Raw genomic sequence first — 16,037 nt, forward strand, 5'->3', positions numbered from 1 at the left:
AAAAAAAAAAAAAAAAAAAAAAGCAAACAAGCAAACAACAACGGAAAAAATAAAAGTAAGAAAAATATTGACTGAAAAGCTTTGAGCTTGATGAAAAATACTCAATCAACAAATTTAGAAAGCCCAAGGAGTTCAAAGTACAACCAACGCAGAGACAGTGTGGCAAAACACAGAGCAGAGCGGGCCGGGCATGGTGGTGCACGCCTTTAATCCCAGCACTCAGGAGGCAGAGGCAGGCAGATTTCTGAGTTCGAAGCCAGCCTGGTCTACAGGACAGCCAGGGCTATACAGAGAAACCCTGTCTCGAAAAACCAAAAAACCCCAACAACAAACAAACAAACAAAAACAGACTGAGGGAAACCCGTGTTTCCTTTAAAATTACAAGGCCTATAACGGAGCAGTGGGTGACTATGATGAACTGAAGCCCTAAAACCTCAAGAAAACAGAACAAAATGTCATAAAAGCTAGACTTTCATAGAGTCAGTACTCATGAAGCAGTAGTAGCAGAACACAAGGAAAGAACAGATGGAGAGGAAAACAATCCTGAAGAGCAAGAAATGAGAGGCCAAAAGAAACAGTACATCCAACGGGAAAACCAACGTAAAGCAGCAGAAATAGACCCAGGTACACCAACAAATACAATAAGTATAAATGGACTAGATGCACAAGCTAAAAGACAAAGACTACCCCTTGAAAACTTTTATTATGAAAATAAGTTCAGGTGTATAGAACATGGGAAGTACATGAACAACATGGATATTCCTGCCATATAGAGTCATGTTTACTCCTCATACGAATGTTTGATGAGGAGGTTATGAAGGTCTATTTTACATAGTATACATTACACAATGAAATACTAGTCACGTGCCAATGGGAACATACTGGGCTTATTTTGGGTATCAGACAGAGCTAGGCTCCCAGTTACTTTTAGTCATGTGATTTATGTGTGTAACTAATTTATTCTCTCAGTGAGGTCCTAGCACGGTATGAAGCAGGTTGTTTTCTGGTTATTGTATTTCTAAATATTTCTTGCATAAACAAATAATACTATCAGCAAATGGTTCAGTGCAGCGCTTTGCGGTTTGGTAAACACTGAATGCAGAATAGCTTTTATTTATGACAGTTACTGAAAGCATTCAGCGGAGTGGCACGAAATAAGCAAACAATAATTGCCAGTTTATTATATTTATAATTGTTATTTATGAACTGTCACAAGGCCTGGCACATATCACTAACCCGTAAACATTGTGTTCGTAAGAATAATAAGTACTTTATTATATTCAGACTCAGTAGAGCCTGGCACCACACGTGCGAGAAGAAAGTGGAAGTTTATTCTTGTTAATTATTATTATTAAGTAAAGCACTTAACAACAGTTCTCCCCGCAGGCGCTTACTGAACAGTCTCACTGGAGACCGCCCCTCCTCCCAAGCCTCGAGAGGCCACGCCCCCTGTCGCGGAAGCTCCGCCCTCTGCCGCCCGGTCTGTGCCTGCGCAGTGGCCCTGAAAACCCTGCGCATGCGCAGTCTCCCTTTCTTGTTGCCGCTGGAGCCGCTGGCCACTGCTGGAGCCCGGCCGCTGCTACGTACGTGCGTACGTGCGTGCGTCGGGGCGTGCGTGGGTACGTCGTGCGTGCCGTGAGCTCGCCCGGCACCGCGGCCTCGCCCTCCGCCCCTGCGCCCCGCCACCCAGGCCGCCGCCCCCCGCCCGCGCCGTCGCCCCCGACGGGGAGGACCATGGCGAAGGTGGAACAGGTCCTGAGCCTCGAGCCACAACACGAGCTCAAGTTCCGAGGTAAGCGGCCGGCCGGCCCGGGAGCTGTCACTCAGCGGCGGGCCGGTGCCGGAAGGGACGCGCCCTGAGGGCAGGACACTGTCCGCCTGAGGCCCGCATGCACCAGGCGTCTAATGCATGCATGTGGCGTCAGTGCATGGAAACGGTTTGCCTGAGTACCCTTCCGTCAGCTCCCCCGAGGCAGCGAGCTGCCGGGGCTACAGCCCACGAAGTCTGTGCACACTTTCTGTGTAGTACACTTTCTGTATACATCTGTGTGTAAAGGTGCATGCCCAGGTGATTAAAAAGGTGCACGTGGACAAATATATATGCATGGTATACGCATGTTATAGATAGTGTGTATACATACATGTGCGTACATATATGTACATACATACACACTTGTGTGTATGTACACATGAATGTTTCCATTCACTAATTTTAAGGGCCACGAGGCAACAGGGTCCATGCCCAGCCTGTTCCTTGCTTCTTTGCAAGTTTGAGTCATGAGATTGGGCACAGGAGGCCTATAAAGTTCAACAACCAGTAAGCAAGATGGCAGGATACAGTGGTAAGCACTAGGAGGAAGAGGAAGAAACTGGACTCTATGGAGGTGTACTTGAGGTTGGCTGATGGGATCCTCTGTGTATTGCCCACGTGTAGCCCACAGCTGGCGCGCACAATTTTGGGTGGCCGAGAGTCACCCGTTTCTCCACCGCTGGGAAGTAACGTAGGATCACAGCTCTTATCTAGTTGTCGCATTTGAGTTCTGATTTCAGACGTTCAGATACTTAGCCACTGTACCCACAGACTCTTGGAAAACGCTTCATATCTGTGGCTGTTCACCTTGCCTTCCAGGTTCAGAGTGTGCACTGTGACTCTTACAAGGAAGCAAAGGCCGTCCAGTCAACCTGAAAACAAAAACCTTAGGCAGCCTAACACAGGGCTGTGGAGATGGTTCACCCGATAAAGAGCTTGCGGTCAAGGCTGAGGACTTTAGTTCAATCCCTGAGACCCACATGGTCAAGGGAGAGAACCGACTTGTGCACGTTGTCCGCTGACCCCAACGGGTGCAGCCTGGCACACTTGTGAACAAACACACAGACACATACACAAAACATTTTCAATAGAAGCATCGACTTAAATGTGGACCCTCGTCACCAGAGGTTCCCCCACTTATCGGGATCCCACTTGTTAGCGACAAGGAAGTGGTGTGCATTTGGTAGTGACTATTTGGAATTTCCAATGCTGATTCTTTTCCAGGTTACAGTGTTGCGGGATCCCGTGCCTGACTGTACAGCAGTGAATCGCCGCCTGGTTATAACTGTAGCTCTGTGTATTTTGTGTGTTTGCACCCTGTCACGTGTGCAAGGCGTCCATATCTGTGGTGGGGTGCTCATGTGCATAAACTCTTTGGCTGGTGTTTTTATTTATTTTGCGTCTAGGTGTTGCAAATGGCGGTATGTGTGCCACAGTGAGTGTGTGCTGCCCAGAAGACAACTTGTAGGAATCATTTCTGTCCTTCCACCGTGGGGGTGGAACTTAGATCTCCCGTCTTGCGCAACAGTGCTTTTGTTTCCTGATCTGTCACACGCTGGTGTTCTCTTTTAGAGATACGTGGGTTCTCGTGTGCTGAGGTCAGTTCACGAGACAACCCTCCTGACTTTGCTTCCCCAGGGCTGGTGTTACTGTCTCAGCACATATTTGAATAGCGTATTGTTATCAAATGGGCACTGTGCACCTGTAGGATGACGTGAGTCTGGGGCATGTCAGCTGCGATGTTCAGAAAGGTCAAGTAGAGCCAGGCGGTGGTGGCGCACGCCTTTAATCCCAGCACTTGGGAGGCAGAGGCAGGTGGATTTCTGAGTTCAAGGCCAGCCTGGTCTACAGAGTGAGTTCCAGGATAGCCAGGGCTATACAGAGAAACCCTGTCTCAAAAAACAAACAACAGCATCAACAAAAAAAAAGGGTCAAGTAGTAGGTCGAATGCACTTTTACATACATAAACATATTTCAACTTAGGAAGGGGTTGTCAGGATCTAACTTTATTGAGGGACAGCTTTGACTTTCTGTGATGTTCTCAGTGGCTTCTCTGGAGGGGGAGACTGGGAAAGGAAGACCATAGCCAAAGTGACTTTAGTGGGGTCGCCTGAAGCTCTTCCCCGTGACATGGCACATTTATCCCGCTGATCTGCCTCTGTGTGTCAGAATCCAGGAAAATTCAAATCCAGTTGGTTGGTCTTGCCTCCTCTTCTCTGACACCCACCTCTCCTTTGCATCCAGGGAAAAAGGGGGCAGATGAGGTGACCCAGACTAGCGTGTGTTAGGAAACAACTTCCCAGGGTGTGGGAGGTCAGATCGTGACAGAGTATCACTGAATCTGGTTACAGAGTTCCAGTGACAGCAAGGGGGAAGCAGATAGGAGACAATAGTGTGCATAGAGGTCCAAGAGGGAGTATTTGCTTCTTGGGAATGCTGTGGGTAGAAGGTGTGGGGCGGAGTAGAGGGCCAGACAGGCCAGTACCTGAGAGTCAGATCTACACACCCACTTGACTGACCTTCCTCAGGTTGATGCCTGAAGCCCTCACACACTGCTGTCTCTGAAGGAGGGGACACCAGTGTTCCAGCTCTTCCAGTTTAGCGTGTGTGACCTTATCTGCCATTTGCTCTCTTACCCTTTGGGTTGGTGGCAGTGCTAAGAAGGTGACACATCTCCAGCCAACATCACTGGTTGGCAAAGAAATAATCCAAAGGTTTGGTGTCCAAATGTCCTTACTCTGGAAGAGTCGTCCAGGGATGTGTGGAGACTTGATGGGGGTCTTGGGAGTGCCAGCCATACATTAGCGCGTAGCCCTTGCCTTGCAGATGAAGTCTCACTAAGCCTTCCAGGCTGGTATGGGGTGAGTGGTTTTCCTGCCACAGCTTCCTGGTGCTGGGATTGGTGCCACCAAGCCCAACTAGGGTGTTGAGTTTCTTGGTTTGTTTTCTTGTTCCTTGGTTTGAGTGCCGAGACATAGAATGAGAGACCCAGCAAGTTGGCTCATTTATGTTAAGGGAATTCATTTCAGGGTGAGAACCTTCAGGCTTAACTGGTCTCCTTCATGTTATCCAGAATAATGTCTCTGATTTCTGAGGTTCATGTAAATGAATTACACTTATGAGCTAATCAAAGTGCTTGTCATCCAGGGAATCATGGGTCTTTTACTGCAGTTGAAGATGATGCTATGGGATTTAGTATGTGTCGTTAATCTTGGGAATTTTGTGTGATGTGTTAAGTTTAAATGTGTTATAGTGTGGACGTGGTGGTGACACATGCCTGTAAACTAAGTACTTTGGAAACTAAAGTAGGAAGATTGTGAATTCAAGATCAGATTGGACTACATCTCAAGATAACATAAAAATAAAATAAAACCAAACACAAAAACGGCTGAAGTGTGATATAGGTCAGTGGTAGTGGGCTCTTGGTTTAATCCCTAGACACACACACACACACACACACACTGCATGTGCACACACATGTACACATGTATATACACACAGCTGCCTATGCACCCACAAGTACACACATGCAATACACAGGCAATACACACACACATTATGTGCACATGTACATGCACATGCACACACAATTACAGATGAAAACAGCCTACAGGTTCCTGTGCTTTTTTTATTTCTGTGGACCATGCCACATTGCACTGCAGTAAACACCCGAGGAGAACTGCTCATGGGAAGACACAGAGTCTGATCTTCATGAGCCAGAAGTGAAGGACTTGAGAAGCTTGTGGAAGGGCTGTTCCCTTCTGTTTTCTCCATCCAGGCCTTGTAGGGTCTGACTGCCTCTTACCTCCTCCTGGGAGCTCTGACTTGTGTCTATGCCTAGCCTCTCAAAGGTTTGTCTTTCCTTTCTCTCCTGTCGGATCTCCTCTGTGGTATGTGATGTCTTGTATAATTTAGGTCATTGTTCAGGAGTCAACACCCCTACACCAAGTTCTATTGAAGTCATAGCCTGGAATGATAGCTAAGCACCTCACTGGGTTGAGACACCAACCTGTTGTAGGTTCAAGGCCTCCTTGCCTTGTTCTGGCAAAAGCTGGTTCAAAGCCAGTGACAATTGGGAAGTCAGACGCAGCTTACGTACCTAGGTCGGGGCACTCACTTGAGCACTCCAAGCTTGTAGGTAGACACTGTCTTTTGTATGGAGAGAAGAGTCTTAGACTTGTTAGTTCAGGTCATGGAGTTGGTATAATACAAACTTGGTGGGAAGAAACCAGAAGCGGTCTCCCAACCAGAGGCTATAGTCCTCACCGGCAGGAATTACCTTTCCACTGTTTGCTCGCTCGCTCAGTGGGTCAGAGCTCCGGTTTCCTTAACATTTCAGGATCCTGTTGGCAGACAGTGCTTTACAGCACAACAAAATGTCAGCAGTGTGCTTAAGGTTCTTTATGGCCTTGGTTTAAATCCATCCTGAATAGATCATCTTCATGTATTTAATTATTAACCAGCTTGCTCATCACAAAAGCAAGTGGCATTAAGTTTACTGGGCTCGCGTCAAACTTAAATCTTCACTGACAGTACTGTTTACTTCTGAAACCTTATCCCTCGGAGAAAAATGAACTAGAAGGTAACTTTCTCTTATCTTATTCTTTTTCTTAAAAACATTTGTGCAGCCCTTGGCCTTGTACTTGGAAGGCAGCCTGGTTCTCTGTGAGGGCTCGTGTCGCGCAGCCTGGCAATTCCCTAGTAACTTTTCATCCCTGTGTTGACATATTGAAGTAATTAGTCTGAACTGATGCTTCTTAAAGAGCCCAGCTCTTACGCAGCATTAATGCCATTTTTTATCATTACCCTTTCCACCACAGAGATGTGTTTTGTGCCTGCAGTCTTAGGCTAAGTAGTTGGAAATGAGGGGTGGGACAAGGGAGTAAGTCCCAGAGAGTGTTAGAACTAGAAACTCGAGTTTTAAGGTGAAGAACTTCCTCCCACACTGCTCCATCTGTCTCTCTATTTGGTAAAACTTTGCCATCTGAAGGCTGACCTGGCCTTGAAGGAGCACTGCTGTCTGCGAGATGACAGAAGATGAACACAGACGAGCCTTCCATTAGTCAGGACGAGCTTGCCGTGGAGTCTTTCATAAAATAAGAGCCTTGAATTGTACTAAAACAAGGGTGCATTATGGTGCCGGCGTGTCTCGTTTTCTGTCATTTCAGGGCCTTCTAGGCCCACGCACGGTCAGCACACCACACCCAGAGAGCTTTGGCCTTGTTCACTCGTTCTTTGAAGCCTTTACCAGGGGACCTGGGCAGCTCTACCTCAGAAACAAAAGTGGCTTAGAGAGCCTTGCCCACTGAACTTGATAGTCATTCCAGGATTATCTTAAAAAGTAATGGTGTGGTAATAAAATACCTCCTGGAATTCTCGTTTTTAAAAATGCTAAATGCATCCTTTAAACAGAAGCTGTTGTTGACTGGAAACAGGCCCTCAGGGTTACTTCAGGGTTTCTCCCATGCATGGGGTATCTGGAGTCACTGCTGTTAACGTATATAGTCTCATAAGAAAATCTTCATTATTTATATATAATATTAAAAATACACATTCAGTGTTTAAAATTGGTTGTCTAAAAGGATATTTAGTACATGTTTCTCCCACCCCCTTTACGATAGCTCCTTGGTGCTGGTTCACACAGTTTCATTCTCTGTAGAGTGAGATGGAAGGTTTGCAGCTATGAATAAATGGCCATCAGGGTAATTTCTTTTATTTTGAAGGTCTTACCATGTTTAATTTTTTAAAAAGATGTATTTATTTTTATGTGGTGTCTGTCTGCATGTATGTCTGTGGGAAGGTGTCAGATCCTTTGGAACTGGAGTTTCAGGACAGTTGTGAGCTGCCATGTGAGTGCTGAGAATCAAAGCCGGGTCCTCTGGAAGAATGGGCAGTGCTCTTAACTGCTGAGCCACCTATCCAGCCCTAACAGTTTAAAAATGATTATGTACAAGACTTGCATCCTGGGTAGCCTTGAATCATCTATTCAAGAAAGATCACTTGGTTCAACTTAATGAAGCCTGTGCCCTTTCAGTACTTATGGAAGCATGGCAGGCACAAATCCATCCTACCTGTGTTTACTAAGAGCAAGGACTCCTTTCAGAGTTCTGATGTGACTCCAGCACAGTGGCCAAGGGACCTGTCACTCCTTCATGTGTAATTTCCTAATGTTAGGTCATCTTTTGACCCTGTAGAGGCTAGTGACTGCAGCATGTGCACCCATCCTTCTTGGGAAGATCAGCCCATCCTGTCAGGGTCTGTGGCATTTATTACTGCCTCCCCAGAGACCCTGGACAAGAGCAGGTTGTGGTTCCAACCATCTCTTGGGTGTTGGGTGTCTGCAGAGCTCATGAATGATAGAGGTTTCCTCAGCTTACAGAGTCTGACAGAGTGTGAATCACCCAGAAGGCACTGTCTAAGGTAAACAGGTGCTGCACAGCCTTTCCCAGCTGACCCCTGAACCTTCCCGTCTGAGCCCCCAGCAGAGAAGCAGGGCAGGGTGAGTTATCTGGTGACTCTTGGCATCCCTTCTATGGGTAGAGGGCAGCTTAAGGTTCTGTACTTGGTGTGCCCAGAATGATGACATGAAGCTAGTGGTGAGTTCAGGGTAACTTGAGGTGCACCCTGTTGTGTCACATGTGGGATGATATTTATCCACAGTTGTGGTACTTGGGCATCCTTCCTTTTGTAGCATCCGTGCCCTCAGTACCACATTCTCCTTGCCCTCGTCTCTTCCTGCCAGCTCATTGAGTGGCACTCACATCTGTGCTGAGCAGCCATGACAGGCCATGACTGTCGTGGCTACCTCTACCCTGTTCCCTCTGTGGTAGGCTTGCTTTGCTCTGACTGACTAATAGCCCCTTAACAGATCTTCCAGGCTGAGACCTGTCTTTCTCCACATTGGTACACCTTTCAGAAATGCAAATCTAATCATATTTTGCTTAAGTATGTTAATGTTGCCCAGTGGCCAGTAAAGATTGTATCCTTTCACAGATGAAGTATGGCTGTCACTTCACTTCAGTGTCATCTCCCTTCTAGTCTGTGCTCACCTTGGCCACAGGACTTTGACACAGACCATCTTCCCTGCTCTCCTGCCTAGTTCTGAGGCGCTGTCGATCTCTGTCTCTCTTTTGCTCTTGCTTTCTCTTCTTCATTGCTCCAGGATGAGGTTTCACACTTGACCCTGTGTGTTTTCCTTGGTGTACTGTGTTAGTTGGGACCTGTCTCTTTCCCCCCCAAGCCTTGTGTAGCCAAAGGACTGGGCACAGTGTGTTCAGCCCAGGGCTTCTTGCTCCCTGATTCTTCCCCAGGCCTCTCCTATCTTGTCTCCTGTCTCCTCCATCCTTGTTCCATGTACCTGTGGTGCCCTTTCCTGAAGAGAGCCTTTCTCCCTCCATCCTCACTTGGCTGATCATTCTTTACGACAGCTGAGGGTACAGTGGGTTTGACACATTACTTCACAGCTTCTCTTTGCCTTTGAACCCCTCTCCTTACCCCTCTGTGGACTCTATCCATTACCAGGTTTCTCTCTGTGACACCTACCAGACTTGTCCTTGGGTCTCCTGGAAACTTGCCTCTTTTTGTTTCTGTTTCCGTACATCAGGGTTCTGGCCTTCGGCTTCTCTTATCTTGCCCTTTCAACTGTGTTTCCACACAGTGCCCTAACTACTTTGTAGCTCCAGGAGGTTCTTTGGCTCTTTTGGCTGGGTTGAACTCCTGCCAACCTGGTTGTCCTGGGAACTGTAGACTCAGCCCCCCCCCCCCCTCGGTGATTCTTACCTCTGAATCTGATCCTGTGTCTTGGGAATGTTCTCACGTCCAGTTAGGCAGACATCCTCAATTCACTTTCCCCCTTTCTCACACCTGTGACACCATTTAAATCATTAAAGTACCAGCCTATTCACTGCCCACACCCTTCAGAATGTAGTACTGTGTTCTCAGTCTTCCAGCTTCTGCCACACTTTGAACTGTATACAGTTGACAGACTCATTTCTTTAGCGCTGGGGACTGACAGGATCCCATGAATGGCAGGCATCCTCCTGTGGAGCTCCATCCTCAGCCTTCCTTTGTGACGGAGGGGGAACTTTATATTTTGAGGGAGGTGTGTCTACGACACCTAGGCAGGCCTGGAACTTTTTCTGCTCCTACCTCAGCCTCCTAGGTTGGCCAGTATTACAGGCCTGTGCCACCAGGCCTGGCTCAGAAAATCTTCCTTAATTGAAACGTGACCTTGAGAATTCTCTATTTAAAAACATTTGTTGGCTCCTTCAAGCTTGCATCACACCTCAACTGTGTTGGGAGAATAATGTGAGTTACTTTGAAGAGCTTATGATAGACCTCAAGATTCCGGCTCGTGTCACACTTGAATTTTAAAGATAGACCATGTTGGTCTCAGTTGCATGCTCAGTCACAGTCTTAGTTATGGATGGTTCCTTCATTCCAGTGAACCAGTTGCTCTTATCTCTAGTCTTCTGCTTGGGAGGCAGTAGTGTCCATCTCTCTAGCCTGAGAGTCCAACCCAGAGCCTGGACCATTAGTTTGCCAATTCCTGCTGCCCACAGCATGCCTCTGCTCCTATGGAGGAGACCCTGGGGAAATTTTTTTTTTTTTTTTTTAATGGAGCTCATTTTCCAGTGAGGAAAATTGGACTCTGGTATCAGCTGGAGGTGAATGCTGGGTGAAGACAGGCATGAATTAAAGGATTTGGAAATAGCTCTGTTCTTATCTTTTATGTGTTTTATTTTTATTTGTGTGTTTTATTTTAAACATTTAAAAAGATTTTTGTTTTATTTTTACATTTTAAAGTATTTAAAAGATTTTGTGGTTCTGGGGATGGAACTTGGGGCCTTGTCCATGCTTGGCATATGCACTTTCATTGAGCTGTATCCTGACCCCTGGGCTCCATTTTAACTAGGGCATTGGGGAAGACACTTCACTGAGGTTGGTGATATTTGAGCTGGAAGATTGACCTATATACAACTTATATAAACCTGAGATGTTTGGAGAAAGATATTTTAGATACCTGGAATGGCAGATGCAGAGCAGGTGGCTGTGAGTCCCTGAGGTCAAGGAATAGCAGCAGCCTTGTGCCTTGAATGACAGAGGGGTAAGATGAGCTTTTAAGGGCACAGACAAGGAGACAGCTGGAGAGATGAGACTATGCTGTGATGGGTACGAGGAAGAGTTGGAGAGATTTATTTTTAAAATGGCCTGCCTGCTATGTCTGGTGATTTTGGACTAGCTTCAGGACAAGAGAGACAGGTATGATGGACCAGAGTAGCAGCAATGAAAGAGGAGAGGTACTTGGGTTCTGACTGTCTTGAGGGTGGAGCCCTCAGAACCTGCCAGTCACCAGGTAATAGAAGCCAACTCGGAGCCGGGCGTGGTGGCGCACGCCTTTAATCCCAGCACTCGGGAGGCAGAGGCAGGCAGATTTCTGAGTTTGAGGCCAGCCTGGTCTACAAAGTGAGTTCCAGGACAGCCAGGTCTATACAGAGAAACCCTGTCTCAAGACTTGAGGAGGGGCAGAATAGGGAGAGTGGGTCTCAGGCAGGTTGGGTAGGTGTGGCAAATACATATGTAAAGAAATGTGCCTGGAGAGATAGGAAATGGATAGTGGGCTGGGAAGCCTAGAAGACAGAGCCAGGCTGCACACACATATGGAAGTCAGCAGCTTGTTAAAGCACAATAGAAAGGAGTAATTTTTCCTGCTGAAGGAATTCCATAACCCTCTCTAAAATAGAAGATGTTTGAGCAGAGCCTTGAAGAATGAACATACTTCCCAAAGCAGCCCTGGAATGGCTACTTAGGTTCTTCAGTAATAGGGAAACCAGACTAGAATCCACCCTAACCAACAAGCTACATGCTGCCCTTTTTCCCATTGGTGAAATGAGAAAGCCAGTTGAGCAGAGACACTGAAGGCCAGACATATCCTCCATGGTCTGTGTTGTCTATAGCGGAGAGGGGCAACTTTGGGGAATCCTGTAGCCTGAGAGATTGAAACTACCATGAGCCATTATTGCAGTATTGCAGTAGCTGCAACCTAGAGAAGTTGGGGCCCTTGCTTAGGATCACTCCAGCCCCCAGGCTGGGTGTCTCTCAGCTGGCTCCTCTGTGCACTCAGACTGTGTTTAGGGGAAGTGGCTTGCTCTATATGGTCACAGTGACCATGAATTTTGGTCTTTTATGTAGAGAAAAATTACTAGGTGTTTGTTAGTTGATGGGGTGAAGAATATGCACAGGAAAACTTTGTCTTTTGAAGATTTTGGGGGGATGGATATATAAGGTTCATCTTGCATTGGGTCTGTCCTGCTGGATATCCTAAGGAAGTGTAAAGGGCTGTGCTGGCTGTAGGCAGCCAATTTTCTGTTTAGGAAAATCTAGAATATCACAGCAAATCTGTCTCTCTGTCTCTGCCTGTCTCTCTCTTTCTCTGTGAGTGTGTGGTATGGGTGTGATTTGTAAGGCTGGCTTAGAACTCATAGCAATTCTCCTGCCTCAGTCTTCCAAGTGCTGCAGTTTCAGGAGTGACCCACCGCATTGATCTGAGTAATGTCTATCATGGGGTAAGTGAGGTTATCTCCTATACAGATAACAACTTCTGCCAAAGTTGGAAGTTAGGTTCTCCTAGAACTACTGAAACCACTGCTGTGCTGAACGTGTTCTAAGCAGGAACTTTGATTTTTATAAATTACATTACAATGACTATCGCCAGAAGTCTGTTGGTTTTGGACAGCCAATGGATTAGGACAATATTTTTGTACCCACAGGATGTTCTGGGCATGAGCCTTCTTGCAGAAGTATACCACATACTTCTCATACTACATAGCTTTTCTTTGAGACTGGGTTTCATTATGTGTCCCAGACTGGCTTCAGACTTACAGAGATCCACATGGCTCTGCCTCTCCAGTGTTGGGATTAAAGGTGTGTGCCATCATGTCTGGCCACAGGAGCTTTCTTTATGTAAGAATAGACCTAGCCAGATAATTGAGTAAGTTTCAGACATAATGTAGTTACATGTTAGTGGGTGCTAACTGTAATTTAAACCTTTCTGTAGTGAGGTAAGTGAGACTGAGTGACTTGGGTGTCTTTACTCTTTGGCTGCCAGCCCTCACCTCCTGCTTTTCCTTACTCACCAGAGGAGTTTAGTGTGGCCTCTCTGTGTGTGCTGTAATAGTTAGCTATAATCCATGTGTTCCTCTACATGCTTGTCAGACACAGTTGAGAGGCAGATAGAAACGGGTCATTCTTTCAAATGGCTGTGTCATATTCCTTTAGACAGATGTACTACATGTGTTGCACAAGAGAATTCTCTCTAATCCAAAGTCTCAGCTCCTTTGTTTCCTGGGCCACCCCTCCTGCCTGACATCCTGTGTTTTCTAGGTAGCTGTGAGTCTGATTGCAGGCCTTTAAAGCTAAGAGAGTGCTGGCTGCACTCCAGTTTTACCACCTGTGGAGGACTTAGGGGCAGGTGGTTTAAGGAGCTAGGAAGCTAGGAATCAGGTGAGCCTCCAGTAGGGGGTTGTCATCTACTTCTGCCAAGTTGGCCCTAGGTCCCTTTGATGGCCCTGTCAGTGACAGCTCTGGGTGTTGATTCCTCTGCTGTAATAATGGGTGTGACATGGCTTGGCAGCCTCCTGTCTCCTGAGGATGTTGGGGAGGGTACTTTATTAGTTTAGAATACTTTTGAGTTTAAAATTTCTTTGAAACAATTGTATCTGTATGTAGGGTTCTTTATATGACTATTTCAAAATAAGAGCCATGGGATTGAGCTTCAGCCCGTGCTGTTTCAAACACAGTGGTTGCGATACCTTGGTGGGTTTGATGTATTGTTTTGTTTTTGCCACAGGTTTTCTCCATAGCCCTGGGTGTCTTAGAACTCAGTTTGTAGACCAGGCTGGCCTTGAACTCAGATCTACCCAGGATCAGAATTCCTCAGCCGCTCCTACACCTTCTACTCCAACCATCTCTTCCATGGCTACCAGTTCTACTATAGGGACCCATCCTGCCAGGGATGCTCATCAAGGGCAAAGTTCATCTGCACCAGGCCTCCTGGATCACCCAGGGTGCCACCGAGGCTGACTACCATTTGCACAAGGTGGGCATGGTCTTCCACAGCCACCACACCCTACTTGACATTGCCAGGCACCTCAACCAGACCCAGGCTGGCCAGGAATGTAAAGGACGGCCACCCCTAGGCCAGGCCTGGCTGCCAGGGATGCTGTATAAGCTGCTGAGCTCCCAGGTCCCAGGTGACTGCATGGTGGCCCTGGGCTTCAGCATGCATGAACTCAGTCTGCTGCACCTGCAACGTCACATGCAGCCTGGCGTGGCACCCCATCTAGTCGAGGAGTTGTTCCTTGGGGATGTCCCCACAGACTGGGCAGAGAGACAGCACTGCCGTCCCACTGGCTACCAGTGTCCCCTGCAAAGTGCACTGGTGAGTATGAAGCCCTGTGGGGATGCTCTGGCACCAGCCCAGCAGGTCCTATAGTCAGATCCTGATAAGGGTCTGCCCCACTCTTCACACTGCCCTCAGCTCTAGTCAGCTAACCTCAGGACATTAGTACATTCCAGTACCTCTGTGTGAGCCTTCTGGTCTCCACTTCTGCAGGGCTAGATGAATTTTGTAGAGAATAACACAGTTCACCCTCCTTACCCTAGCCATTCTTGGCATGCATCTCCTGGGTTTGGGCTTCATGATTCTTGCAAGACCCCATGCCTGTCCCTGCAGGGCACAGTGGCTCAGGCAGGTTTCTTCCTGTTTGGTCCTGTTTACCTGGTCCCTCTATTCCCCACTCTGCACATCTCCTAACACCCAGCATCCCTGCTGTTAGGGAGCCTGCCTGTCACCTCCTCGAGGGCACTAAGCCCTTCCTCAGGGAAGATCTGTGGCACCACCCAGCGTGGGGTCTGGCATCTGGATAGAGGCAGCATAGTGTTGGCACATGCATTGGAAACACTGCTGGGGCTGTGGTTCTCTCTTAGTGACATCCTTCAGGAGCCCAGGGTGACCAGGGGACAAACCACTGATGTGTATGTGCACACGTGCTGATGTTATAGGGTGTAGCATCAAACTCCACACACGTTATGGAGTTAGTATAATGAACAGAGGTGGGGTTGGGCTGTGGGCAGAAACTCTCACTACTGAAGCTTAGTGGAAACAAAGGAGGTGGGCGGTGTTTAGGACTGTGGATTGGGACCTGGGCCTCTGTGAACAAGTGGGTCCACGTGAGGCCTGTGGTTCTCATTTCTCTTTCTTTGTTTTGTTTTCTTGCTGTTGTTGTTTGGAACCCGGTTTTGTGTAGCCCTGGCTGTCCTGGAACTCACTCTGTAGACCATGCTGGCCAGGAGCTCAGAAATCTGCCTGCCTCTGTCTCTGCTGCAGTTTCACTACCCGGCTTGGGTTCAATGCTTGTGTTCTGTTTCCAAAGCAGTGAGTTAATGTTGAACTAGTGTAAGAGTTGGAAAACCAACTGAAGAGTTCTTGGCAGTTGAAGAGCTGACCCTCTGTGAACATGCTGTCTGACCTCCTGGTATCTGTCCTTGTGCTCCTTCATCCTTAATAGTGTCCCACTTTGGAGCCCAGACTCACCTCAAGCTCTTCATCCTTCCCCCCTTGCCTCCTTTGATTACAGGCAAGTGCACTAAGCCTGTTCTTTCTTTGTTTTTAGAAGAAAGGAAACTTTAAAAACTGAAGAGCTCTGACGATAGCCTTTTGATACAGATCCTTTCATGAGAACGACACACACATGAAAGGACTTCATATTTGCACCTGATAGTAGCACACTCAGCAGCATAGAAAACCTCACACTGGCTTGCCATTCCTCCAACCCTCTTGCTATTGGTAATACATTATTCAAGACCAATGGGATGATGGATAGGCCAGTTCATGGAAACAGAAGCAAACATGCAGAATAGGTCTTGTAGAGAAGGAAGGAAGGAATGAAGGTAGTGACATTAAAGGGAGAGCTATACTCCAGGGGATAAGAGGGAAAGAGCCCAGCCATGGATTCCTCTGCCTGGCCCTCCTCTTCCAGTCTTGGAGTCCTCTGCCTGGCCCTCCTCTTCTAGCCTTGGGGTCCTCTGCTTGGCCCTTCTCTTCAAGCCTTGGGGTCCTCTGCTTGGCCCTTCTCTTCCAGCCTTGGGGTCCTCTGCCTGGCCCTCCTCTTCCAGCCTTGGGGTCCTCTGCCTGGCCCTCCTCTTCCAGCCTTGGGGTCCTCTGCCT

At 47.5% G+C, this 16,037-nt stretch overlaps 1 protein-coding gene across 1 annotated transcript in view; it reads left to right on the top strand.

The window, feature by feature from the left end:
• Window positions 1–1,597: 1,597 nt before the first annotated feature.
• The window catches only part of Vapb (VAMP associated protein B and C), a 39,171-nt gene continuing 24,731 nt past the window's right edge, over window positions 1,598–16,037 (top strand). Inside the window, exon 1 of the mRNA XM_021153711.2 lies at window positions 1,598–1,792. Within this exon, the coding sequence (XP_021009370.1) occupies window positions 1,735–1,792 (58 nt within the window). The 5' untranslated portion in view covers window positions 1,598–1,734. The remainder of the gene's footprint in view (window positions 1,793–16,037) is intronic.

This window comes from Mus caroli, chromosome 2 (genome assembly GCF_900094665.2).
Source record: "Mus caroli chromosome 2, CAROLI_EIJ_v1.1, whole genome shotgun sequence".
NCBI lineage: Eukaryota > Metazoa > Chordata > Mammalia > Rodentia > Muridae > Mus > Mus caroli.